Below are 27,414 nucleotides of genomic sequence, written 5' to 3'. Positions count from 1 at the left end.
CTTTATGGTGAATTATTTCATCGAGTACTTGTATCGTTTCATTTCAAATGCAACGAGTACGAGGTATCAACGAATCGCAATGAAATATATGTAAATCTATTGTAACGTACGCATTTTGAACCGCTCTTCTAGAAGCCAGTACCAGCCAAACATCGTCACGAGAAAAAATTCGGGGATCTCCGCGATTTCCACATCGGATAGTGCCGACAAACAGTTTAAATACGATTGCTCCAGGATCCTCGATCTCGAGATCCCATCGATGGCATTCCATGGAAGACGCGAGAAAAACTAAGGTCTCTCAACTCCCTCGTGGCTCATCGTGTAGCCCTAGCTGCGATGTATGGGCCACTCGTGAATTCGGAATTCCATTAAGTGAACTGGGAAACACTGCTCGAGGCAAGAAAACATCAGAATCGTTAACCTTAACCATTATGGCGGAGTCGAATGTAAATTCCGATGACGCAAAGCTCGGCAACAATTTAAAAAAGCTCTTCGAAGAAAATGATATGCAGAGTAACGTTAGTCCTGCCGACTCGGAGCTGAAAATCACCCGATCCATATCCTCATCGTCTTCGTCACCAACAAACACTAGGACATCGAGTGCCACATATGGTATGTCTTCTTCTAGAAAAGAATCCAGTTCCGAATCTGCCCAACTAGATACAAGTACAAACTTTATTCAGAAATCAGAGTGTTCTCGACCCTCGAGTCCAACAACTCGCGCGACCAATTTGAATATCTCTGCAGAGATGGATAGTCATATGAACGCATCGTACGAAAATGGAAAATCAACTGCCTCGTAGATTAAAACAATAAGATGTGGAAAAAAAAAACGATTTCCTGTTGCAATATTCTTCCTTCCTGTACTAATTGTCTCCTGAAACATATGTTCTTAATCGAGAGAGAAAAATCTACTCTCGCTACTGTTTATTATTGATAAAAGATGAAGGATCATCGGCAAATTTCCGAAGAACACGACGCTTGAAAATACCGCTGGCTCCTTCTTTTTATATTTTTGATTATATTTATTTTATTCTTCGATTAAAAAATAAAACATTATAAAAATGCAATTGTATACGCGACAATCTTCGGTATTCGTATTCATGAAAGATCAAGCTCAAATTGATTGCACAAAATTTAGTGCGAGGGTCAAGAGAACCAATCACTGTTTAAATTTATCGTGTGTGTTCCTTAGTAATTGTGCCAAAGATAAAACTATGGGGCCCGTAAAAGTATACAGCTGATCGACTTTATGAATTATCACTTATGGAGGGACCAAAGTATAATAATAATCTTTTCTTCGTTGTTCAAAATTATTTCTAATCTATGTTTAATTGTTGGAAGTTCATAATATTTATCGATGCATTCAATAATAAATATAATAATTTTAATTGTATTTTAATTGCTTCAATATCGTTTCGTAAAACTAGACGACCCAAATTATGTAGAGTCGTAGAGGGCATGCTGAAAATACTCTTACAGGTCCAACGTCAAAGTGTTCAGAACCCAACCCTTCCTGAAGTACCTGCACTCGATGTAACACAAAAATCTCTCTTCGTAATACAGAATCATAAAAACAAAAATATTGGTTTCTTCTGTAAATCTTCAAGTGTGATGTACTGATATTTTAACATTAATACGCGTAAAGAGTACATATTATATAAATAAATATATATACATATAGATAAAAAGAAAACAAGTGGGAATATTCCCTATGTTTCGTACCTCGAGTATCTCGTATGTGTCAATCACTGAATTATTAACTTAATACTAAGCAATAATCTTTGTCGGTGCAATTAAAAATGGTGTAATAAAGACATACATATATATTCTACCTATTTATTGCAAATAACATTATTTCCATTCTATTAAGAATAAGTAGTGATCTCCTTTGAAAGTAAATCAGAATATTTTATTATTTATCTATTTTTGTATATAACGATGCACATGAATTAGTAGAGTAGAAAAAATTATATATTTTTTTTTTAACAGAGCAATTATATACATTATGTCGTAATTGCAACTGCAGATTTCATACATACGAATGATGTAATGTACGATGGATATAATTATGTACGATAGAAGTTAGGCTGATCCGTATAAGATCAAGAGAACAAGTTTTAACAATACATATAATAGAAAGAATAACTCAATTTGAATACACATCAAGAAGAAAATTCTGATAAAATAAATTATACAAGCAATATTTGTCTATAAATATTTGCATATATTTACAACGGTATTGCATTCCAAGACATTTAAGAAACTTAATACATTGCGTTCGCTTTACAGTATGTGGATTTATGTGTATGGAGTATACACAACTATTATCATCTAACAGAGCTATGCAATTTATAATTAAAAGATCTTGAACGTACATATTCCATAAAAAAACATGAAATAGAACATAGAAAAACATAAATTAAGAAGTTTATAATAAATTCCAATGTGTTAATAAGTGTGATTGATCTTAATATTAATCAAAATCTGTTCCGATATTCAAAGTAAAGCATTGAATAATGTTTTTTCGATACTATAAAATAATTAACAAGTTTTTTTTTAATTTTTCTCGTTTAGAAAACGAAGAAACGTTTTTCCATTGATTAAATAAGATGTTAAAATCACAGATTCAGGATCATATTTAGACCTAGAAATTACTACATATGTACTATTTTCCGATCGATTTTGTTTCGAAAAGTCGTGCCTCCATTAGCTATATAGTTGCCTGAAATAACAAACGATCAAGGTTAATATATTAATAATCAAAAGATGAAACAGATTCCATGTAAACTTACAGTGATTTTTTCCAGTATAGTTTCTGCTGGTTTATCCTTTCGAACAAGTTCTTTTAGACTTGCTTTGATTGGTGTACATTTTTCTTCCTCCATATCACACTTTTTCTCTGGACTTTTCAAAGCATTTTGTGCTTCTATCCTTTTACGATTTAAGAACGCCATGCCATGGACTCGAAGATGTTTATCTACCGCTGCCTTATCTTCGAAAACCGCCATGCAAACATGACATTGATTTGCTTCGATAGACTTTCCTTCAGCCTGGAGATCATCTACATTATCAGGAGCGTAGGAAGTATTTTGTGCCATATAAGTTATGGGATCCTCTATCCCGTGAAATGCTTTCAGATGCATTTGTAAACTAGGTACTACCACAAAATTGTCTCCACATTCCAGACATACTAAGTATCGGCCTTTGATTCTATGATTGCAGGCGATATGCTCTCTCAAATTTGTCATATTCGAGCATCGCTGATCACATTTTTTACACCTGAAATTACCCTCGCTATCTTCAGCTGTTTGTTGTGTTACACATAACCCAAGTCCTGTAAAATTCACGTTTTTCCCATCGGTATATTTTTTTGGATTCCACCGTCGTCTTCTTTTTGAACTCGATATAGTACTTTCGGACTTGCGCTTTTTGTTATCTAATAATTCCTTGTAACCACCATTAATAAATTCTGGTGATATTCGTAGTAAGTTTATGGCAACTGCTGATAGCTTACAATCTTGCAAATGTTTACTCTGAAAATGATTGCTTATAACTGATTTCGATGTATTTATTAATTCCCTGCATAAAGGACACGGAAAGTTTACGATCTCGTTTGAATTATTTGGATTGATTAGAGCAATTCGTCGAGGAAAATAGCGATTAACTTCTTGATCGCGTGAAAATACTGTCATTTTTCCTCCTTTCGTTATCTGTCCAGCTTTCTTAGATCGATTCATCTCAATCACGTGTTGAGGAATTCTAACAAGCGGTGGAAGTTTTAAAATTAATTCATCTGTTATAGCCTCCGGTTGCTTTTGACTCTGCATATTGTTCGAAACATCCCTTGCTCCTTGCTTTGTTTCATCTAATTGAATTTTTACTTTTTCGCATGATGTGTCATATGTACTCTGATCGTTTTTCGCTTCCAACAGGTGATCTTGTTGAGGCGATTCAACTTTCACTGGGCCGGGACTTAGTTTAATCGTTTTGGTATCCCATGTACAATCAATGACATGTTCAAGTTCGGTTTCGATCTCTTGATCTTGGTGGGCTTCGTTTCGTTCGGTTTCTTTATTTATTATGTTATCATCCGTCCTCTGAGCCTCACGTTCAAATACCTCAGACGTAATATTTCTAGCATTTATAGTCTTATTTGTTGTCGTATCTATAAATTTCGAAGTTGCTTCAATCTTGTCGCAATCAGAAATATCCGACGTTAGGTCAGCCATTGACCTAACGTCGAGTATCTTCGGTATGATTCCACTCAACTTTGCAGAAGATTCTGAATTAACATTAACAACTTTAGAACATAGTGGTGTTTCATAATTTATTATGTTATCATCCGTCCCCTGAGCTCCATGTTCAAATACCTCAGATGTAATAGTTCTAGCATTTATAATCTTAGGCATAACAGTTCCATCTTCGCAAGACTCTGTGTATGCATTTGTGAATTTATTTTGCTGTAAACTATTTTTCAATAAATTTGCTGTTGCGGTTTTCGCTTGAGAAGTATTCCATAATGTCTCGGAATTTGTAAGTTCCTCTAAACGTGTTTCATGTTCACTTTGCAAATGAGACATAATTCGTTTCGCCTCTACATGAATAAACGTACAAAATGGACATTTAAACCATATTAATCTTTGAACGACTATATGTTTTTCCATGTGTAACATGTAATCTTCGCAACGTACAATGCACCGCCCAAGTTTACATAGTACAAGCCTTATGGGTTGATGATCATTTGCATCCGAATGTTTATCTTTATGATGTTTTCTATATTCGGAATATGACGGTAAAACGACGTAACATTTATCACAAACTACCTTATTATGACTGTGCATAATTGCGAAATGTTTTGCGACAGATTCCATATCTTGAAAACCATCTATTTCACAAATTTTGCAACCGAGAACACGCCTTTTTAGCGTGTGGAAACAGGTAGTCCATGTATGGACTTCTAACGATCTATATGATGTAAATTTACGATAACAATCAGGACATAAATACGGTCTCTCTTTGTCGTGAAATGTTTGATGAGCTACGAAACGCGTCGAATTACCTTGATACGTATGACATTTGTGGCACATATGCTTATAGCAAGAACAATATATATCGTTCTTCGCAGGCTTTGAAAATCCTGGAATATAGTACTTGGGTTTTTTAATTTTATTACATGCCTTACAAATAGGTTTTTCATCTGTTTTCTCATATTCGAATTCCCATTCATGTAACAGTGCATCTTTCTCCTCTGTGTCGTCAGATTTCTCAGTGCATTTATCAATACAATGTTTCAGCACAGTCTGCAAAATATGAACTGCTTTTAAGTTTTCTTTGATCACATTATCAGTTACGAAATTCATTACTTTTGATATTTCTTCACCAATTTCTTGTAAATGATCGTATCGTTTCTTCAATTCGAAATAAGAAAGATGAAAAAATTCATTTAGCATTTCTTCTCTACATTTTGTTATCATCGTAGATGTATCAACAATAGAATAAATCGGCTTTTGATTAAGAAACTTTACATCGAGATACAAATTTTGGTCTTCTCCTTTATGAAATGTTAAACTTTCAAATGAATTGTTCATATTTTGTACATCAATACCAATGTCTTTATGTTCAGTATTCAAATAAGGTACATCAACTTTCTGAGAACCCTTTGCTGACAAAGAAGTCTGTTTCGACTGAATATCGCAGCTAGAACTATTCGATAATTCCGACGGGGATGGTGAAGGTGTTAAAGGGGAAACATCATTATGAAATGAATTCGTTTTTTCCTGATTCGATATATTTTCTATTTCAGTAGAATCTAAGGGTATCAATGGTGGAATATTGTAGAACACTAATGGTGGAATATTTGTAGATTTTGATTGTACTGTTCCTTGTACATTTTTCACTGGTACCACAGCATTGGATGGGGTTTTTAAATTTTTAGTAAGACCTGATGATTGCTTAATAATATACTTCCGTCCGTTTTGATATATAACCCTACCGGGAAAAGGTCGTAGTTTATTTTTAAAGGGCTCGGTTTGGTTTTTCGAACTATTTCTGTTAGTTTCTTTACCGGCTTGAGAAAGATTTTCATTTCCTATATTTATTTTCATTTTCGATAATTTTTCATTCCCAATAGGTACTAAGCGAATTACTCCTTCGGAAGATGATTCTTTGTTATTATCGCCAAGTGCATTATCAGGGGAGTGTCCTATAAAAACAATCTTTTTGTTATTGATCATGTGAGGTGGCAGCTGATTAATAATTGTATTAATATCAACATGTTTCGTACTTTGAAATCTAACATCCTTTTGACCAGAATTAATGGTCAATGTATATAGATTTTGTTTCAATTTACCTAACTTATTTTTATATGTATCCACCTTTGCTGTACAAGATACATCAGACTGAACCTTAGACACTGGTGCTATTTTTAATAAATTATTGCGAAGTGTTTTATTTTCTTTTCTATCAGATTTTTCTTTTACGATATTGCCTTCTGTAACTGTCTTGACTGATAAATTGTTATTAGATTTATGTGTTAAACTCTTCCATAATTGTTTATTGGTAGGACGCTTTGATAAATCTTTGATATCACGTTTAGGCGCTATCATTGTATTACCACATGGCATAACCATATTGGATGAAATGGAGTTTAAATGTCTTACTTTATTTCGTTTCAACTTATTAATTACATTTGGACGTTTTGGAGTGCATGAATCTTGCACTGATTTTACAGAAACTGTTGGGTTTCCTTTCCTTTCCTTATTATTTGCTGGAAACTCAGATTCAAGAAATTTTGAGAATCCGCAATTCACAAAAGTAACGTCATTTACTGTATAAGGACTGTCTTCATTTTCAATCATACTTTCATCGGAAATGGAAACCCTGGTATCTGTCGAAGATGGACTTGTTCCTTTATCAACACTTTCTACTGACTCAGGAATATCAATATCAGAAAATTTCTTGCCATTGTTAGGTGTAGAATGAGCAGAATTCAAAATAGAAATTTGCTCCTCTATTGATATTTCTAATGGCTTAAAATGGAATCGACCATTATAACCTTTAAGAATAACATTAACTGGATTATTGGCATCTTCTGGCAATTGCCACCAATTGTTATCAATAGTTTTATTTTTCAACCAATCCATTATATGAACTTTTATTATAAATGTATGTTCCATGAGTGCTTCGCATGTTAAATCTACTTCAGGATTCCAGTCGATGATATTTGTTGGTAAAGGCATTAACATTAAGTCACCTATATTTACCAAATCTACATTATGAGCTTTCAAATGTGCAAAAAATTGACATTGATTGTAAAAGATTCTTATTGCCCCAAATTTTTGATTGTTACGTAAACCTCTACTTCGTAAATATAAACGTTTCTCATGATCCAATTGTAAACATGTGGAACATAATATACCTTTTACAGAGCTATGTTTACAAGTAGTTACAAAACAATGATGACACCAATATCCCAATATCCAACTTTTCCTTGCAATATGGTCTTCCAAACTGCTTCGAAAATAGAAGCTAATAAAAATAAAATTTCCACATATTACATGTATTTCTATTTAAAAACTAATCTTTACATGTACTACATATAATGCTTTATAATGCTGCAGTTAATATACAATATACGTAAAAAATATACTTAAAATATATTAGTATATGTGTATATGTTAACTTACCAGTCTTTGCATTGTGTACACATATATAGATTCTCACATTCTGGAACATACTCCTCCAAAGGGAAGGATGATAATGTTGGCTCATAAGGTTGTGTCTCTGTTATAAAAACAGCATTTTTCACTGCTGTATAATATTTGTCACCCCACCTAGTTTCAGTCCTTCTATTCCTTCTTAGTTTTGGCATGAGATTTTATTATTATGTGTCACAATATTTAGAGTATCTTAGGAACAGGATCCATAAGCACCAAATTGATACTTGAAAGTTCATAAATATAGATATGAACTATTGTAATAAACAATTATTTATAGCAATGTGTTAAAAGTCAGTGAAATGCTGTTATTTCTACTAATAAAGTATAATACTATACCAATTATCATATATTTTTTTATGATATACAATGAATATGATATGGCACTACAGACTTAAAGAACATTATATAAAATTTATTCACAATCTTGTCACCAAATCTCACCATTAATTACGCCTGTCATATAACTTTTTCATATCATACAATGTATTAACAAAACTTAAAGGATTGTTCATCAGTAAACCGCCATATTCAGCCATGATATGTTTTGCTGTTTCCAGCTCGTCGGTAAAACAGAATACACCGAGCTGCCGTTGTGGCAAATGATTGAAATAATATTAACAAATGCACAACTATTGTATGTACCTAACATATCCTCCAATATATACATACATGTACATATTTTTTCCCTCTCACGAGATACACGCGCGCGCGCGCGCATGTGTGTGTATGTGTGTGTGTAGAGAGAGAGAGAGAGAGAGAGAATTACCAAATGTTTTACATTTATTATTTTTGTAAATTATTTTAAGTTTTAATTTTTAGGATATTATTTTATATAATTATCACCAGTAAAAAGGATATGGATATTGAATACAATTGTGGACTCTTATGCCATAGTGAAAAGTTGTATCCAAGCACCTTTGAAGATCCTGGAAATATATACAAAGATTATTGAGTTTATACAAATAAAGCAACGAGTATCATTTTACAGTATATGAAAATAACATTTAAAACTACACTATGTTTTATTAAAACTGTGTCTTAGACTGAATACGTATCTTAAACACTACATTTTTTAATATTTGGTAAGTACGATTTCATTTTAAGAAGATTATTGCAAAAAATAACATATAATTGATTAATACTAGTTTTATTAGTAAATATATTTTATATATTTGAAACATAAAATTAGCTTATATATGTTTACATATTTTCACATAAGTTTTTACTTGAATGAAATAATATGATTAGTTAATACACATATTCTTAATACTGATTCTTTCTTAATTCTGCTTACAATTAATATCTATAATTGTAGAATATCATCTTTCTCTGTTTTAAACACACAGCAGTTAAATAATACTTAACAATAAATAATATACACTAAACTTACAAGATATTCTGTACTTATATACTTGAATAGTTCATTAATAATTTCTTATATTTTATGTTCTCATTAAGTGGATATTACAAAGCAGTTGTAATTACAACGTGATTATATCTCAAAAGAATTTAAAAAATTTGTACCCTTTTTTAAAGCAAATATTACATACATATATATATACATATATTTTTTATTTAAGTACCCCGCCATTGATAATGGTCTACAGAGAGCGCTAGCTGTAGTTTTTGTATTCTAGTATTTTGTAGAATGGAATAAAAATATATTTAATTTTTGTAAGAATGAGTAACATAATAAATATATATAATATCTAAATTAAAAAATGTGATAAAATGTACATATATAATAATATATTTTAGTCATAATAATATTATCTATAAACTGTTATAAATAACTGCTATTTTATAATTCTATTAGGCTATGCTGTCGGATTATATAGTTAAAAATAAATTAATATATGTAACTTATTTAATAATATTTGATAAGAAAATTTTCGACTAATTTATAATGAAATACCTAGCTTGCATTCTACCAACTTATACATATATCACTATGTACGTTACGTGTGATAAATAAGTACTTTTCCAGAGAGCACCAAACTCACTACGAAGTGCCATCAGAGGGGCAGGTATGTTAAGCAAATAGATAAAATGTCGTTCCATCAATTCAATGCATTTACTGGTCGTTTAAAACAATCGACACAATTACAAGCTCTTTATCCATTAGTAAGTAATTAACGACAAAAATTAAGCCAAAGATTCATATATTTTCCAACATCTTTTTACCATTTTTGTTACTTTGTTTCAATGAAGTATGATTTACTCTGTTTTCAATATGACAATTGTAAAACAAAATTTCAAAATTTTACATTCAGTTATTTATTGTTAAATGATATTCCCTATCATATGCTAGAAATGTTAGATAAGTAAGGAATGAAGCTTTACATCTTTATATAATTACATAATATCAATAGAATGTAGGTATAATATCAATATCCAAGAAATTAAAAAACTATGATATAAAAAAAATTGTATATTTAAATTTAATATCCTAAACATAATATTATTTGTACCAATTTCATTGATTGTATAATAATATATAAAATTAATACTTGTGTCGTAGTCTCCAAGGCCATTAGAAAAAATAGAACCAATAAAAATGATGTTTGATTCTGTCAAAACTAAGCCAGTATCTACTTCATTATCTGGCAAGCAGAATTATTCTACAGTACCTGCAAAAATAAAAAAGCTTCAACTGGAATGGCAGGTAAATATAAATACATATATATCTGTTGATAATAAAATTACATTAAAAAGAGAAATATAATAAACATACATTTTACAGGCTGACTTAACAAAACCTACGTATCTTTTACGAGGTAGATCGGATAAGATGATTGTTGTAGGACTTTCTGCAGTTACTGCAATTTGTTTTGTCACTAATATGTATTACTTATTACAGCTCAAAAAGAAATTTTAATGCACATAGTAAATCAAAATGCTTTAGCATAGATATACTTAGGAATGATATTTGTTGTAAAATATAAATTATACCTTCAAGTAATATTTCGAACTCATTATTATAAATAAATGATTAAATATACATTTATTTTATTCTTCCTTCACACACCTTTTCATACTTAGGTTTTCGTTTGTGTATAGTGAGAATATTATACTACATATGTATAATATATAGCAAAATGTGTTGTATGCAAATATATAAGAATTACATATATGTATGTATATACATAATGTATAGAAATGTACCTATATAGAATTCTATATTTCATTTGTGATTATAAAATATCCTAACCTATACCACATATACAAAAAGTATAGGATGGACCTAATGTTTAATGCATTTTTGTGTCATTTGTTTCATGAACTTTAAAGGCAAGTTCATATACAATTTAAACATCAATTCGAAGTTTCCGATTCAGCATACTTTTATTACATGTTTATTATAGACGAGGTACTGAGATCTTGACATTGATTATCTTGATATATAGAATTCGCATCTCATGTTCTGAAATTGCTTTTCGGTTGTTACAGCGAACGTAGGAATTGTATCAATTTAATCGCCGAAAATGATAGTATTCCATATTATATTGACAATGTTGGGAATGACAATTGTCTGGTAAAACAGCTCTAAAGCACTCGAGACATAAGACAAAAAAGTCCACTGAGTGATAGCTCTATCTTTTATTTTATATATGATAGTATTAAACGTCAACTTAAATGATACACAAAGAATTTGCAAGAAAGCTACCAGTATTGGAAAAAGACATTCTAAATATTTATAAATTAACATTTATCTGCAATGGATGAAAAGATTATTTCAACTGTAGTATTTCATCCTATTATTTCTTCAATACAAAAAATTGCCCTTTATGAAACAAAATCTGTAAGATCTTACTTTATCTTATAAACAATAAATTATTTAAATATTCTTGAATACATATAATTTATGTTCCAGAGGTTTTATTTAATGGGTTCAAATAATACTTTAACACGTTTCCGTGTATTAAAAATAGACCGTATGGAACCAAAAGAATTAGTTGTTGTAGATGATAAAAGAGAATATACTCAAGATGAAATAAAGGACCTTGTAAATATGATAGACATGGGTAATCGTACACGTAGTGGGCAAAGAAGTAATATTGGAGGAGTTGCCAAAATTGTTTCGGCTTTTGGAATTGTTGGTAAGCAATATTAATTTCTTTATTAGTTTCTCACATAAATTATCAGTACATATGCTTTTACAATAAAGAAATTTTTCATATTTTGTAATAACTATATATGACACATAATTGTATAGAGAGAATAAGAGTATAATTTTATATATCAATTCTTTGTTTTTTATTAATACATAGTTACATTGTATGTAATATGTAAGAGCAACGTACATGTCAGAGACATAGCTTAAGCTTTATAATTTTGCATGATTTAATTCTTGGCATGCATGTTTTGCATCAATTGCATTTTAATACTAGACGCAAAATAACATAAATATACATAGTAATATTGGAGTAAAACTATTGCTAAAATATTATATAAGACTTAGTTTCCATATATTATGTATTTGCTTGCTAACAAAGGCAACATTCACAAAGAATCTACATCTGACAATGGTGTATCAGAAGAATCTGAACACCAAGAATGTCAGAAACCATTGCACAAACCAACTCAAACTAAATTCACCTGGAAAACAATGTGGCAGAGAGAAACTTTCCCTCGACTAGTACCAGCTTTTGGTCTTCTTGGTAAGGACCAATCTCTTTCATATTCAGTGAAACATCATACATTTGAAACAGAATAACAATCTTAACAAAGAAAATTTAATACACATGCACATATACACACAAAAATCAATTTTATAGTAAGTGATACATATGTAATATAATAAGATGCAAATGTAGCTTAAATGCAATAATGGTCATTCTGTATGGTAACTTTACAATAAACTATTAAATTGAAAATTTAAAACTCAAAAATAAAATCATATGCAATAAGAAATGATATTAAATACTTATTGTATCAATATAAATATTCTGTGTGTAAGATATTGCAGCACATGTATGTTTTTAGCATGATATCACACAAAATTATATTTGCATGCTATTTTACTTGCAGTTAGAAAGTTAACCATGTTATATGCACAATATATTAGATATGTAATAAATAAAATGTAAAAATGATTTATACTAATAAAATAATGGTTAAAAATTATTCTATTAGGTTTTGTACGTTTCTTAGAAGGATACTATATAATTCTTGTAACTAAACGACGTAGAGTGGCTGTAATTGGGCATCATACAATATATAAAATAGAAGACACTTCAATGATTTATATTCCAAATGATACTATTCGTGTTTTTCACCCTGATGAACAAAGATATGTGAAGATGTTTCAAAGCATAGATCTTAGTAGTAATTTCTACTTCAGTTATTCTTATGACCTAACACATACTTTACAAAATAACATGACTCCACCAAAACATATCAAACCTGATATTTTTAATACAAATAACACGGATTCAAATCAAGCAGAGAATAGCGATACTGAAGATGCAGAAGACTTTTTCAATATTTGGGCATCTAAAAAAAATTATTGGCATAATAGGTTTGTTATAATAATCAACTAATAAGTTTTTCAAAATTAAACACTCAATAAAACTTGACAATTGGTAATATTTTTAGTGGTACAGAAAAATATATCGATTACGGTGTACGAAGTAATCCGCACCGTCGATTTGTGTGGAATTCGCATTTATTGAAACCAGTAGAAAAGGACTTGCATCGTGACTGGATTTTATATGTTACACACGGTTTTATTGGTCAATCAAATGTCAGTATTTTTGGAAGATCTATGTATATAACTGTTATAGCTAGAAGGAGTAATAAGTATGCAGGTACCAGATTTTTAAAACGTGGAGCAAATTTTGATGTATGTATAATTAAATGATATTTATGTTGTACTATTGTAACTGTATACCACTAAAAGGTAATTTTATTACTTCAGGGAGATGTTGCAAATGAAGTAGAAACAGAACAAATTGTACATGATTCTGGAGTGAGTTCTTTAAGTAAAGGCCGTTTTAGTTCTTTTGTACAAATGCGTGGATCAGTTCCTGGACATTGGAGTCAGGATGTTAGTAAAATGGTTCCTAAACCTACTATCACGTGTGATTTGGCTGATCCTTATGTAGAAACAGCAGGTATAGAAGTTAAATGGTATCATTATATTTATATATGATACAATCAACATTTAATTATTAAAAAAACCCAGGTGCACATTTTAATCAACTTTTAAGAAGATATGGTTCTCCAATTATAATTCTCAATCTTGTTAAAAAACGTGAAAAGAAGAAACATGAAAGTACATTGAGTGAAGAATTGTATATGGCTGTTAAATATTTAAACCAATTTTTATCTCCAGAACATCATATTCAATATATAAGGTTTGACATGGCTCGAATGAACAAAAGGTACAATTGCATGTAGTGATTTTATGTTCTAGTACTAGATATAATTTTTAATCATTTTTTTTTTTTTTTCAGAAAAAAGTTTAATGTTATGGCACGATTGGCAAATATAGCACATAATGCAGTTTTGAAAACTGGTATTTTTCAATCACAAAATCCATATTATAGTCAAAGGAATTTATTTTCTCCTCAGTCTAATTACAATAAAAAATCTCATAAAACAAATTCAAACACGATTTCTTCATTCAATACATATGGCGTTCAAAATTATACAAATATTTCCATTGAAGATAATCTATCTGTCAGCTGTAGTACCGATTTTAAATTTGCCAGAGAAAATCAGTATAATGAATTACATTATATAGAAAACAAAGTAAGACAATGCTTCGGTAAAAGGGGTACATTACAAACTGGTATTATTAGAACAAATTGTGTTGATTGTTTAGATCGTACGAACACAGCACAATTTGCGATAGGAAAATGTGCTTTGGGATTCCAATTGTGTGCTTTAGGAGTATTAGAATCTCCTAAATTAGAATTTGATTCTGATTGTGTAAGAATGTTAGAAGAATTATATGAGGATCACGGTGATACATTAGCATTACAATATGGTGGCTCTCAATTGGTGCATAGAATAAAAACTTACAGGTAAAATTGCATAATATTGTATATATTTTCAATTATGATGAGAGATTTTTATTTTATAATTTAGAAAAACTGCACCATGGACAAGTCAGGGTAATGATATTATGCAAACTCTCAGTAGATATTATAGTAACACGTTTAGCGATCAAGAAAAACAACATACAATTAATTTATTTTTAGGTAAATATAAATATGAGATTAAATAATAGAGATAGATCAGAATAGTAAATGAAATTTGTATTTGAATATTTCTTACAGGTTTATTTATACCTGAAGAAGGAAAGCCTCCTATTTGGGAACTTCTAACAGATTACTATCTTCATCATAAACCCGCTTGTCACTACTCCCGCAGAACAAAAGCTTTAACGCAGTGGTGGGATACTACTGTATTAAGATGTCTACCATATGCATTAAATGAAATAACAAAAACATGTTCAGAAATAATACAAGTTCAAAATTCAACTGAGGAAATGATTGATGTTTATTACGATTACCATAGGTATTGAAACATTTCATAATGTGAATGTAATATAGTGGTTCATTTATATATTTTTTTGTAGGCCATACGAACTGTCTTTACTTTCCGAAGTTTACGCGTATAAAATTAGTCATTCTGTTCGAGATTTCATGCCGCATTTTACAACCAGTTTTAGTCCATTTGCAGTACGAATACGACCAGGTAGAAGAAGAGAAGAGACTGGTAATAAAAATTTAAATATGAAGAATCCTTCAATGACTGGGCAAAGTAGTACCAGTAGCACAACATCGAGTGCAAGGTAGTACAAGTCATTAATAGAGCGAAGGAAAATTGAAGCAAATATAATTTTTTGGATCTTAATTTTTATGTATAATATTCCATAGTTCTAGCGATGATTCAAGTTCCGACGAATATGAGAATCATCAGCATACTAATGATTCTCAATTCGTAATGTCGAAAGACAGCTCGGAATTCACATCTTTTGAATTATTATTTCCGTCTATGAGAGAAGTGTATGGTACTCAACCCCAATATCCTAAAAGGAATGATGTCATATTATATAAAAGGTAAATTGCTTCTATACATATTAAAGGATACTTTTTTGATATATATTTTTAATAGATTTGCATTAATTGGACGCAATGCGACATATTCCTCGGATTACACGAAACTACGTTTAAAATTAACTCAACAAGTGTCATTCCCTGAAGTGACAACTACTGTAGTTCAAGTACCAGTAATAAAGAAGTCTAGCATTAGTATATATGAGCAATATGTTAAAAGAGCAGAGGTGAGTATATATTGTCATTAGCATATAAATCTTTCTTATCATATTAAAATTATATATATTATCTAGGTAGGTGGTTCTGTGCCAAGCGCCAATGATATTATCTTGTATGAGAGCTATGTGAAACAACAGTTCCCAAAAAGATTAATATATTCAAATTGAATATTATGTGTTAAAGTTTGTTTTATGTTTTTGTGTACATCTATATAAATTAATATATAATAAAGTGTTAACAAAATCTGGTTACTTCTTTATGTATGTTTTATTAACACCATCTTTTAGAAATACATATATCTGCAAAATAAGCAAACATTATATGTAGTCTACTTCAGCTTCTTTTTTGGTCGAATGTTGTTTGTATGGCCACACTTCTTCTTACGACAGTTGGTTGCACGTGGATGAAGACGGGCATAACATTTTCTACAAATCATTTTATCACAATTGTATTTCTGTGCAAGAATACGCAAAGTAGGTTCGATGACACCACCACGAAGTCGAAGAACAAGATGCAAAGTAGATTCTGTTCAAAACATAAAAACTATTGTTATGGGCTATAAAATATATAAAGTATTGGAACTTCTTTAATGAAGTTACAAGATACCTTTTTGAATATTATAATCTGACAGAGTACGTCCATCTTCCAATTGCTTTCCAGCAAAAATAAGACGTTGCTGATCAGGTGGAATTCCTTCCTTGTCCTGGATTTTAGCTTTTACATTTTCAATAGTATCTGATGCTTCTACTTCAAGGGTGATGGTTTTACCAGTCAAAGTTTTCACAAATATCTGCATCTTGGTGTATCTACTTTTTTAGTATAAAAAAGATTGAAAATGTATATGTAATAAAAGATCATAATGTAAAACAGGCACGTTACAAAAGTATACAATATTTACTCGGCAAAATGGTTGAGTTCGACAATTAATTTTCTACGTTCCTAATTTCTCTTTGTTATCTACTATTTTTTTTTATTATTAAGTTCACTAAAATATGTAGAAGTGACTAGAAAATTTCACAATAGACATTTCGTTTATAAACGTGTATTCTAGCAACGTAACGCGTTGCAATTGTTTTTGAAACCCTTTTGTTTAATTGTTTCATTATATATGTAATTTTTTCATTAACTATTTACTAATTCAATTTAAAATCAATTTATAACTTCGTAAGAACATTTTAAAGTATAAAAATTCCAAACAATATTGAATTCTTACCGTTAGAAGAGCGTGCTTGCTGAAAACAACCTAAAAGGACTTTACGGTGGCAGCACTGTAACTTCCGTCCACATGAAAATCAATTATATAGATATACTAGCCCTCTCGTGGCGAATAATACTATTATTTCAAAGAAAAGTGTTTGCAAGAATATTTATTGTGCTTAATTTGCATACAAAGTGTGTAATTATTGAAAATTTACGTCGTTACTGCATATTTGAAAGAAGTTGTTTTCAGCCTATCGTGAGTATTGTTAATAAGTATTAATAATTAAGACGATTCATTTTCAATGTATTGTACAACTTGAAAACGCTGATACAGTCATTTTTATAAAAAAAAAAACATCACCTCCTGAATATTATCGTTATTCCTATTACAATGCATATTTATCTTAATCTTATTTGAATGTATTGAACGTTAAATATTATATAATATTATTTTCTTTAACAAACTCTTTAGTTAATGGTTTATAACTTTGAATTATATTTGTATATCTTCTGATAATATATTTGTATTTTATAATTGTAAAAATATAGATGCATATATGTGTCTACGTTGCATTACAAACATGTATGATACGCGTGCGCATGTTATATCCAATGTACGTACTGCTTTCTTCAGAAGACGAAGGTTTCATTCCATGCCTTAGGCCATGGTTATATGCAAATTTCAGTAGTAACCCTTAAACTTTATACTTTGACCTAGATGTTTACCGGCCGAAAAGCCCCACAATTAAAAGTGTTTTACAACGGCCTTTAAAGCTAGGAATTATCTAAGATTTTACATATTTTCAAATAGAATGGTTATTTTTTAGAAACTCCCATTAGAATCTGTAGCTTACCATAGAGTTTGTACAATTTGTAGAATTTCGCAGGTATGTTTATAATTTCTCACAGATATGTTCTTCGTGAATGGATCTCATAAACTCGAATGAGTTTTACGATACTTTGAAGAAATATAAGAAGCTTTATGATGCTTTGCCGGTTTGAATGCTTTTGCATTTACTGAACGAGAATCTCTTTACATTCTGAACGTCATGGATCAATGCGTTATACGTAAGAATGTAGATAAAGAGAAATGCAGTGGAAAGTAAAGAAAGTATGTAAAATGTATCATTAATTTTGATAGTAGTAGATAGGTTATGTAGCCTATCTACTACTAGTAGATAGGCTGTGAAATCGTTAACGCAAAGGCATTTACAATTAATTCACTAAACACAACATTTCTTAACTTAAAATGAGATGCATCTCGCCAATTAGAATGCATATCGAACTCGTAATCCACAATACAGCTTTGGATGTTCGATGTATGTATATGTATGTACATGATTCCCCGTGATACAATGTATTCGCCTTACAGGTGAAATGGAGTAAACAACAAGGTTGTTCTTGTAATCCGTTCTGAGATTGCTTCATCGAGTAGCTTCGGTTTTTGTATAACATTATAGAGGAGTTGTAAATCTCCATCGAAGTTTGTTATCAAAGTTTCCTCATTATAAATTCCACTGGCTGTTTCCTATACGCCAGAAAACACATCTCAATTCGTTGCATTGATCAAGTGTGTTGTCGAAAGTTATTTCGAGTTGTTGAACTTCAATGAAGTTAACCATGGTCTCAAGGCTATTGTGAAAATTGAACAGCAACTAGATCGGGGTTTAGATGGACTGACTATGGTTGGGAATGCGAATTAGTACGTTTTAATGATGTATGAGAATAAAGTAAATATTAATAGAAATCTACAATGGTGAAATTCTCGATAGTTGCAATGATTATTGCATAGTTGATATAAATTGTTGTTAATGAGTAATCGTGCTTTAACGGTAATGTTATGTACGAAAAACCATTTTTTGATGTATGCAGGTGGGAAATTAATTTATGATAGTATTGCTTTCTCTCTTTGTTTCGATCGTTTGCAAATGAATATCTAACACTGAAAGTTGATTGATCAATTTGCGTATTTGTTTAACAGATGTTAAATTTTGATCATGCAAGTACGATAGTGTCGGAAATAACGAATAAAATAAAAAACTTTTCTCTACAAATAGGTATTACGTTGACATCATTGTACAAATTTTTGCTGGTGAATATAGATATTACTTAATAATAGAGAAAAAACAGAGAATATTTTCCGTTTCTAGACGCAATCACTGTGAGCGAACAGTCATTTAGCGACTATTTTATAGCGGATCTACTAGAATGTAGACAGAACAATTCCGACATCGAAACAGTATACGGGAATTCTGGTATGGTCAAATCGTATTGTATCCCTAACAGTCGCAATTGGTCTTTATTTACAAAACTATCGGTCGATACTACTTTACTCTAGTGTTTACTTTTCCCTCCGAAAAACAACGGATGTCCAATGCAGTTGTGACTGCTATTGCTGCTATGACATTTGGCCACTTGTCCATTAATGGATATCTGTATTCCATGTTCTGACGCGATTTCCATTTACATACGCTGCATGCCATACTCTTATCCTTAAACGTATGAATTAAATACAACTTCGGTCCATGTATCATTTCTGGAAATTGCGAACAAGGACCGATTAAACATAATATTTCCAGTTTTATATATCGAAAATGTATTTCTATCTCGCTGGTTCGTTAGTGAATTCCCTATGGCAAAATCGTGTACTCGTTAGAACAGTTAATAACGATGACATGGATCAAGAGCAGGTATCACCCGCGGCAAGCAAGCTATGTTCATGTTCAGGTTCGCCAGACTGGGTTGCTCTCCTACCAAATAAAGCATTTGCGTTTTTTTGTAATCATTGCTGGCCGGTTTACCTAGTTTCCTTTTTCAATTACCCTTGTAATTATCTTCTAAATATTTTCTTGTAGTTCTTGCTGTAGAACTTTCGCTATTAGCACGACATTCAGGGATTTTATTTAGTGCTTATTTTGATCGTTCACCTCAATTCCATTGTATACTGTTTAATGTCTGATACGAGGTATCCATCGGATCAACGAGACCTCTTATCGGTGTCTTTGCCTGAGACACATAAGCAGATGAATTTATCAGTGAACGAACTAATAATGGAAAAGCCTGTCCGAGTCAGTAAGATCATTAAACTGCAGGGGCCACGATATACGGGCTAAAATTGAAGTCTAACTCTAAAGTGAACTCGTTCAACTATGGTTAAGCTTTCATGACACTTTGACCTCGACTCGTACACGCTTTTACCGAAGAACGCGCAAACCTGGTTTCTGGATCGAAGATCGAATTATCGATTTCCGTCGACGCCGAACCCTAACGTTTCTCCACAACCTTTTGTACTATCTTATCTTTTATTTCTTTTGGTCTTCTACTCGGTCTCTTCCTACGCTGCTATTCCACCAGCAGTCGCCACCTTTCGTTCAGAGAGAATCGGAGAAGTGCAATTAAAAGTTGTTACGAACGTGGCCCGAAACCACGTTTAATCGTCGTTGTGCTTCTTAGCCGTAATTAGAGTTCATTGATGAATGAACGAGTCTATCCTCTTTTATCTCGTGCCTTGATCAAGCCCTCAGGTTTTCGTGTAATTTATTATGCTATGTCTGTTCGACGTTGAAATTTTATAAATTGTTGTTTATCAGCAACTAAAGACCTATTTATTTTTCGTTGGAAATTGAACGATATATATGTATATACGTACAAATGTAATTCGTATGTAGATAATAGATCTATAAGGTTATATTTCACGTATAATCATTGAAGAGTGTTCGTACAAGTATCCCCGGGATAACAAAAATTTCCGTATCGTAAAATTTGTAAGCAAACTTGTTCGATAAGAAACTGACGAACTTTCAGAATTTTATCGACGGTTCCGCAAAATTTATATTTGCTTGCTTACAGACCAAAATGTAATTCTTCCCTCCTGGTAATAACTTTAGCGTTTTCGTACATCGACAGCTACGATAAAGGGACCACAAAATGAGTATGAAATGCCATTGCGATCCGAGATAAAACTTTTCCATCAAAACTCCCTGCTCTCCCTCGTGTCCCTCGTCCTTCCATTCTTCGCAGTTTGCTCGTTCAAGCGATTCTGCGACCCGCTGATTCTCATCTGCCTAAATCGATGTCCGATTCTTTTTATTTCTACCTTTTTTCTTTCGTTATATCATGCAATATGCCGGTCGTGCAGCTATTGGTCAGATAAAGGTCCCTTCATAACAGATGCGTTTACGAATATGGGAGATAAGTGCGGTGCACCAAATAGCGTCTCTTTTTCTCCGCATAGAATGAACATATCAGGAAAGTGAGGGAAAAGTGAGGGGAATTGGCGGTGTGCATCATGTAGGTATATCTGCACGAAGGACATCGAGAGGTAAGGGGAACGTATAGTTTCGAATGCAGTAGGTGCAACAGTACAGGTAGGACACGCAATGCAGTTTCGTGGAAATTAGGTCAGCGAGTTTTCGGGTTAGACAGAGACAGTGGGAAGGGACGACGAACGAAAGAGAATACGTGGATTAGACTGCACCGAGAAAAGGACATCACGCCTCTTGGAACCACCGAAAGGAAAAAGGGGAATAGGGAGAGTAAATATATGTAAATTAAACGTCCCTCGACTTTATTTAACGCAAGAGTTTAAAGGAGTTACCTTGCTTTTCGTCGAGACTCCCTGAATAAGAAACTTCTTCGAATAACGTAATGGGTAGCGAACGGAATAAAAAGAAGATACGTATGTATGTATACATATAATCCATATTTTACCAATCTATCCAGACTATGAATACTCGGTATTTAATGCTTTTAACGTCTCACCTGCGAAAAATGACACGGAATGAAATATGTATGTATGTATAACGTAGCTTTATCAATGTTTTCTGATATCTGCGTGACGCGAAATTCTTATTATGTTAAATCGCAATCTGTCGGAAATAGTCTTCCTTATAGGAGTCACAAAACGCGGCACCAGATCATTTAATTAACCACTTAGATTTCTATCTTCGTAATAAACAGATTACGAATTTAATCTAGAATAGGTGAACTAGTAACCGAGAATGTCGTAAAATGATAAGAGAGCTCGCAAGATTTCAAACTCCAAATCCTGCGATAAGAAAATTCAGTAAGTGATAGGTATATTTTATAGATATCTCATTAGTGATATTACAGTAGTCTGTAATTAATGTCCCCCCATAGTGTATGGCGGGTTTACTATTTGAAACCGGTTTAAGTCGAATAAAACGGTTAACGGTTCCTTTTTCCTTTGATTCGTAAAATCAGAGCGGAAGTCGGTGGTCGCGCACCCGCTCCGGTTCGAAACCGTGGAGCTTGACTTGCGTTATTTCGTCATTCGCACGGTGATCTGTCGTTTCACTCACAGAATCGTTATTATTGAAACGAACCAACGAATGATATTATGTTGCAACGAGTTACGAGGAAAATCTTAAAGTAAGACGATTATGATTCTCCGATCGATCTTCTTTTCGCGACCGAAGAAAAATGAAAAGAAAAACGCTAATAATAAATAGTTCTTAGTCTTCAGCATAATAACACATTTTCTGAAAATCAAATACTTTAGAAAAATGTAATTTTTCTAACTGAAATATAGCTTCTTCTTGTATTTTCAAAGTAGGAAACTTCTTTTATTTGAAGGTTGCAAGTAAATATGTACTTTAACATCGGAACACGCAACAAATTTACTCGTCTGATGTCTTATGCCGAAGTGTAAATCCAAGTCTTTTTTTCTTTGTCTCCTACATCAGCTTCCTTTCTGTACTCGGCTTTCCTCTTTCGTCTATCGCTTTTCTCTCTCTTACCCTAATCTTTCTCTCTGTCTCCCGCATTCGCTGGAAGTTGGTGAATGTCATGGGGTCGCGAAGTTGCGAACGCTGCGGTGGCGTATTACAAGCTGCAGCAGCTCCGTTCCACAGGTTTCCTTCAATAATGGAGCGGGCCAAATAGTCTAATTTACTCGGCGACTGGTCGCCCAGTCTGAATATGCATGTGTACCCGGGCTATTCACGACGGCGAAGACGGCGACGACGTCGTCGACAGTAGGATCAGGAATCGGTGGAAGAGAACAGTTGTAGTTGCAGCTCGGCTAGCACTCGGCACACTGCTTCCTCGCAAGCATGTGCAGACAGGTATGTGCCTGCGTGTTCTATGTCGTGTCCGGAGTACGCCTCTTCATACCTTATTAGGCGTCACCCAACATGAACATTGTCTACGTTCAAGCACTCTCCAAATTGGGTCAGTTGACGTAATGCAACGCATACGAGTATAGGAAATGTGGCGTGCACTGTGTATGGACGTTTTGACATAGAAAAATTGATCTATACGCGTATCGTGTTCCCTTTTACTTGGAACTTTCTGCTTCAAACAACTTTCTCATTTTATTGTTTCCTTTTATCCACGTGTCAAAAAAAGAAATATATATATATGAATATCGTACCTATCTTACGCTATATGTACATACTTTGAAAATTAGGTGGTACAAGACGTTACAATTAGCTTTTTAGGTTTTCTCGAAGAAAATATTGGCAAAGTTAAAAATGATCAGAAACGTTTGGTTTCAAATTTCTGGATTCGATTTATGTGGGCAATATCTCCACGCGAAGGCGATTAGACGAATTTCATAGATTTTGACGATCTGTATTCTCGTAACTCGTACACTTACACAGATTGCGTTACATCCTTTTCTATCATTGAACGTGACACTTCAGCGGATGGCGCTTGCTTTCGATTAGGAAGAGGATCTCTCGAGTTTGTTTCAAAACATCTTGTTCGCTGCTATTTGGCACATATGTATTCACGAAAGTTCTCGTTTTCTTATTGATATTACCGAGACTGTAAAGGCGGTAGGACCGAGTTAACGAAAGATTTGTACGAATGCGATGTAAGTCATGAAGCAAAATAGTCAACTCTTAATCTTGATTCGTTCTTCAAATTCGATTATAAACTGTAAACTAATCGTAAGTTAACTGTACGGTTGGTGCAACGGTACGAGCGGGAATGGCGGATCAGTTGGTGCGAGTTTGCGTGCCTGGAAACCGACTGCACCGGCAGCAGCCACCGCCGCTACTACCACCGTCACTACCGCAGAATTTCAGTCCCGAGGGTTAGCATTAAACGAGTTTCTAACATACATTCCTAACTGCGCCACTTGTGCCCCCTGATCGGATATTCAATCAGGCAACGTGTTCGAGAATTTATAGGACAGATCATTTGACGTTGCTCGTGGACCAAATTTTGCGCTAGCTATGTGTGCATTTTACTACAGCTCACAATGCAATTACGACTATAGAACGTGTCTTCTCGAAAGGTGGAATACGTGGACCTAGTACATTTTTTTCGCTTATAATCGTGATACGATATGGACAATTGCGAAAGCTGTACCAATGATCGCCAATCCTGTTTCAGCATACTTTTCTGGAGGAATCATTTAGCTGGTAATTCAGTGTAGAAGCGAACAAGTTCAACTTAGGAAACTTGGCTTGTCGCATAAATTTATGTTACTCACATGAAACGTTTAAGAAAAGTGTACGACGACACGCCAAATCATATAGCTTCTGCGATGCGGCGTTGAATTGATGGCAAACTTTTCGAAGCATCGTTTTATATAGCTGTATAGCTTCGGGCAATTTCGACGACGTACACCTTGTTTATTCCTTGCCGCGTGTCTTTCTTGTCGTCAAAATTACCAGAAATTGAGTTCGTACTTTTAGTAAATCCGTTACCAGTTTATGACTGCTTTTTTATCTACTTAGAAATTTAGAATAAAGATTATCTGAAAATAGCACCGTCGATTGTCGATCGTCGAGGAACGAGTTTATGAGGATTTCGTAGTTTTCTCGCATAGTTTTTTCACAGCGCGTCGGTGCTACTGGTCCGAGTAAGGAATTTATTCCGGCAAATAGCGCGCATGTGATGCGCACCTACGAAACACGTAGTTGACCATTTCGTGCGCAAGTTGGCGGAAGAAGAAGAAACGAGCGATTCTCCGTTGCTCGATTACCGCAAACAGCTTGGTTGTTGAACCGGCCTTTCACTATCTCTAGCAGTGTTATATTCGTCTTTGATTTCGACGCAGCGAGATAAAGGCATCGATACCAAGGGATTCGGTGCAAGTGGTTTTTCCACGTTTTCTCGATTGGTTGGCTGACGATTAAAGGTTGTGAGTCCAATTGCTTCGAATCGCAAGAACGGCATTCGCGTCCATATAACGCGGCACGTACGAAAGATTCCCATGGTGAGAGCGAGAACCTCGTTTAACCTCGAGAACTCGGGAGCGAAGGAGAAAAGAAGCAAGTTGTAAAAGGTAAAGGCAAAGGGCCGAGATCGGTGGTCTCTCCCTCTTGCGTGCTGCTTGCTTTCAACGTTGGATGCTGTGTACTCTTCGTATCCGAGTACCCACTCGAGTCTTGGCTCTGCCGGTCCTTTGGCCTTGGACGGAAAGCATTGACCTCGGCTTTCCACTCTCAGAGCACAACCGGTCACGTGGACCACAGTCTACTACAAAATACGTACTTACGCGCACCATCTTCCTCTTTCTTTCATTCCGTTCTTACAGATATATTTTTGCTTCCTCCTCTTGCTCTTACCTTCTTACTCTTTACGTCACTCTTCCCGTTTCATATCACCTCGATTCCTATTGGTAACGTGAATCACGACAGAGTACGCAGCATTCATGTAAGCATCCTCGATTACGTAGTAGACTCTTACGTGAACCTGGAAACGTCACTGCACTCCTTTCTCTTTCCAATAGGCCGGAGAATTTTTATTTTTATACCAACCGATATATTGGTCGGTGAAGCTAACCGTTCATAACTATAATGCCGTCACTAGGGAGTATTTTTATTCGGTCAACGTCGTCGTCAGGGGGATTACGTAAAATAGAGGGCTGCTTCGTAAAGGTTACCGAGTTTGGGTTAGCTACATGAGAAACGATAACGCAGAAATTGCGTCATCGAATTAAATTTGTTTCGATCGATCGGAATATTTTCTGAAATTCGATGATACGATTGCACGAATGCGTCAGTCTCGTTAGCGGGTACGTGGAACCGAAGGGTGATGTTCCGTCAGTGGCGCGGTGAAAAAGCAATATTGATCTTATGCTAATTTTCCACTGAGTTATGAAAGGTTCGTGCCGAATGGGATAATTTATTCTCTTGTTAATGCCAACTTGTATACAGTGCCACGTTGGACATGCGCGCTGCCACCTGATTGCGGAGAAATCAAATTCACGATAATGTAGCTAACATTTCATTGTTAATGTAAAGCTAGATGATGCTGGAAGTTTATAATGCGTCGTATTGTAGTATTACATTCTGTTGTATAGTTCTCGCGCTGGTATCTCTATTGCATTTGATGTTCACGCCAGGCTGAAACTTTTCAACTGTTGTACGCATTCGTGACGTATTTCTCTGAATAGCAAAGTTACAAAAAAGGCTCGAGTAAGGCCCGAATGACACGGAAATGTTCGCGGCAAAAAGAAATTGTTGGACACTTTACCATTGTTGGAACGACGAGTAGCGAACATCTTACCAATCACATCGATCATTCCGCTGTCTTCGTTGTATAAGTGTATTGCTTTCACTGAACTGAACTGTCGGCACAGAGCATTGGTCATAGTTCAAAGTTTCGCTTAGTTGAACGTGTATGCAAGATCGAGATGTAACGTGTAGCCTTGATTTGTATTTATGGGTTCTAATTCGCTGCTTCGATTACGGTTTACGAGTTCTCTTGTCCATGCTATTAACCATGATATGTCCCGTTTGTCGGATGATTCGAATTATATCATAATTCGTTCGTCAGTAATAGGCACGTTGTTAGACTTTATAAAAGTTTAATAAAGAGCATCACAACGATGCTGTGTACTTTTGTGTAGAAACGTATCGACGACCAACCGTTTATGAAACGAATTTATGGGCTTAAGAGTGATGTAGATTAAAATATGGTATTCGTATGGTCTCTGCGTGTACACGAAACGTATTATATATGGTATCATACGACGGTATTGAGTCGGTCTATGATGTAGACAGGTGTAGGAGTTAATCAAGCATTTTGTAGTATTGCTAGACCAACAGAAATAAGAGAATGCAGAAGCGAAAGGCGGCGAACGCCAGTATGGTCATGATTAGGGGCTAGTACGCGTTTCAGACGTGGGATTTGAGGTTAGGGGATTTGTAGTACAAATACGACATATGGACCGACGAACCGACCAGCCATACGACCATACGACTGGCTATATAACGACCGCTATA

General features: G+C 33.6%; 5 protein-coding genes and 1 long non-coding RNA gene across 16 annotated transcripts in view; 4 read left to right on the top strand and 2 right to left on the bottom strand.

The window, feature by feature from the left end:
• Positions 1-1,838, top strand: part of LOC100643790 (gamma-aminobutyric acid type B receptor subunit 1) — a 40,202-nt gene extending 38,364 nt beyond the window's left edge. For all 5 annotated transcript variants that reach the window (XM_048405360.1, XM_048405359.1, XM_048405362.1 and 2 more), the window contains exon 19: positions 133-1,838. In XM_048405360.1, coding sequence (XP_048261317.1) covers positions 133-803 — 671 coding nt within the window. In that variant the 3' untranslated portion in view covers positions 804-1,838. The remainder of the gene's footprint in view (positions 1-132) is intronic.
• Positions 1,826-8,374, bottom strand: LOC100643917. Of its 5 annotated transcripts, none has more exons than XM_020867743.2 (4): positions 7,689-8,374; positions 6,287-7,530; positions 2,796-6,205; positions 1,826-2,725 (listed from the first exon to the last, which is right to left on the bottom strand). In XM_020867743.2, exons 1-4 carry the CDS (start codon positions 7,871-7,873, stop codon positions 2,714-2,716), a joined length of 4,851 nt encoding a protein of 1,616 aa, XP_020723402.2. In that variant the 5' UTR covers positions 7,874-8,374; the 3' UTR covers positions 1,826-2,713. The 5 variants fall into 5 exon arrangements, with proteins under 5 accessions (XP_020723402.2, XP_012174167.2, XP_020723400.2 ...); XM_012318777.3 differs by having other exon boundaries at positions 6,353-7,530; XM_020867741.2 differs by having other exon boundaries at positions 2,796-7,530; positions 7,689-7,944; positions 8,058-8,374.
• On the top strand, positions 8,301-8,708 carry LOC125384994. Its single transcript, XR_007223900.1, has 2 exons — positions 8,301-8,392; positions 8,541-8,708. It is a non-coding gene; the product is annotated as an uncharacterized LOC125384994 (long non-coding RNA).
• Positions 8,709-9,642: 934 nt separating this feature from the next.
• LOC100647597 lies at positions 9,643-10,722 on the top strand. The gene is made up of 3 exons (XM_012318771.3): positions 9,643-9,845; positions 10,243-10,386; positions 10,465-10,722. The coding sequence occupies exons 1-3, from the start codon at positions 9,771-9,773 to the stop codon at positions 10,597-10,599; spliced, it is 354 nt and encodes a 117-aa protein (XP_012174161.1). The 5' UTR covers positions 9,643-9,770; the 3' UTR covers positions 10,600-10,722.
• Positions 10,723-10,849: 127 nt separating this feature from the next.
• On the top strand, positions 10,850-16,260 carry LOC100643388 (polyphosphoinositide phosphatase). Of its 2 annotated transcripts, XM_003402380.4 has the most exons (15): positions 10,850-11,091; positions 11,172-11,523; positions 11,596-11,821; positions 12,218-12,382; positions 12,858-13,242; positions 13,320-13,566; positions 13,642-13,837; positions 13,909-14,107; positions 14,180-14,752; positions 14,817-14,929; positions 15,008-15,248; positions 15,310-15,525; positions 15,611-15,793; positions 15,849-16,017; positions 16,084-16,260. In XM_003402380.4, exons 2-15 carry the CDS (start codon positions 11,440-11,442, stop codon positions 16,174-16,176), a joined length of 3,090 nt encoding a protein of 1,029 aa, XP_003402428.1. In that variant the 5' UTR covers positions 10,850-11,091; positions 11,172-11,439; the 3' UTR covers positions 16,177-16,260. The 2 variants fall into 2 exon arrangements, with proteins under 2 accessions (XP_003402428.1, XP_048261322.1); XM_048405365.1 differs by lacking the exon at positions 12,218-12,382.
• LOC100643509 (ubiquitin-60S ribosomal protein L40) lies at positions 16,258-17,367 on the bottom strand. Of its 2 annotated transcripts, none has more exons than XM_012318770.3 (3): positions 17,223-17,367; positions 16,616-16,818; positions 16,258-16,534 (listed from the first exon to the last, which is right to left on the bottom strand). In XM_012318770.3, exons 2-3 carry the CDS (start codon positions 16,803-16,805, stop codon positions 16,338-16,340), a joined length of 387 nt encoding a protein of 128 aa, XP_012174160.1. In that variant the 5' UTR covers positions 16,806-16,818; positions 17,223-17,367; the 3' UTR covers positions 16,258-16,337. The 2 variants fall into 2 exon arrangements, with proteins under 2 accessions (XP_012174160.1, XP_003402429.1); XM_003402381.4 differs by having other exon boundaries at positions 16,616-16,815; positions 17,223-17,349.
• Between the last annotated feature and the right edge of the window lie 10,047 nt (positions 17,368-27,414).

This window comes from Bombus terrestris, chromosome 4 (assembly GCF_910591885.1).
Source record: "Bombus terrestris chromosome 4, iyBomTerr1.2, whole genome shotgun sequence".
In the NCBI taxonomy this organism is placed as follows: domain Eukaryota; kingdom Metazoa; phylum Arthropoda; class Insecta; order Hymenoptera; family Apidae; genus Bombus; species Bombus terrestris.
This window is presented reverse-complemented; position numbering and strand designations above follow the sequence as displayed.

What these genes read in the sequence shown, in the direction of transcription:
- LOC100647597 (XM_012318771.3), top strand. Translation starts at nt 9,771, where the DNA reads ATGTCGTTCCATCAATTCAATGCATTTACTGGTCGTTTAAAACAATCG. An exon ending in TACAAGCTCTTTATCCATTA is followed by an intron (nt 9,846 to 10,242) that starts GTAAGTAATTAA and finishes CTTGTGTCGTAG; the next exon opens with TCTCCAAGGCCATTAGAAAA. An exon ending in AGCTTCAACTGGAATGGCAG is followed by an intron (nt 10,387 to 10,464) that starts GTAAATATAAAT and finishes TACATTTTACAG; the next exon opens with GCTGACTTAACAAAACCTAC.
- LOC100643917 (XM_048405364.1), bottom strand. Translation starts at nt 7,873, where the DNA reads ATGCCAAAACTAAGAAGGAATAGAAGGACTGAAACTAGGTGGGGTGAC. An exon ending in TGTACACAATGCAAAGACTG is followed by an intron (nt 7,531 to 7,688) that starts GTAAGTTAACAT and finishes TATTTTTATTAG; the next exon opens with CTTCTATTTTCGAAGCAGTT.
- LOC100643388 (XM_003402380.4), top strand. Translation starts at nt 11,440, where the DNA reads ATGGATGAAAAGATTATTTCAACTGTAGTATTTCATCCTATTATTTCT. An exon ending in AACGTGGAGCAAATTTTGAT is followed by an intron (nt 13,567 to 13,641) that starts GTATGTATAATT and finishes TTATTACTTCAG; the next exon opens with GGAGATGTTGCAAATGAAGT. An exon ending in AGCACAACATCGAGTGCAAG is followed by an intron (nt 15,526 to 15,610) that starts GTAGTACAAGTC and finishes AATATTCCATAG; the next exon opens with TTCTAGCGATGATTCAAGTT.
- LOC100643509 (XM_012318770.3), bottom strand. Translation starts at nt 16,805, where the DNA reads ATGCAGATATTTGTGAAAACTTTGACTGGTAAAACCATCACCCTTGAA. An exon ending in AGATTATAATATTCAAAAAG is followed by an intron (nt 16,535 to 16,615) that starts GTATCTTGTAAC and finishes TGTTTTGAACAG; the next exon opens with AATCTACTTTGCATCTTGTT.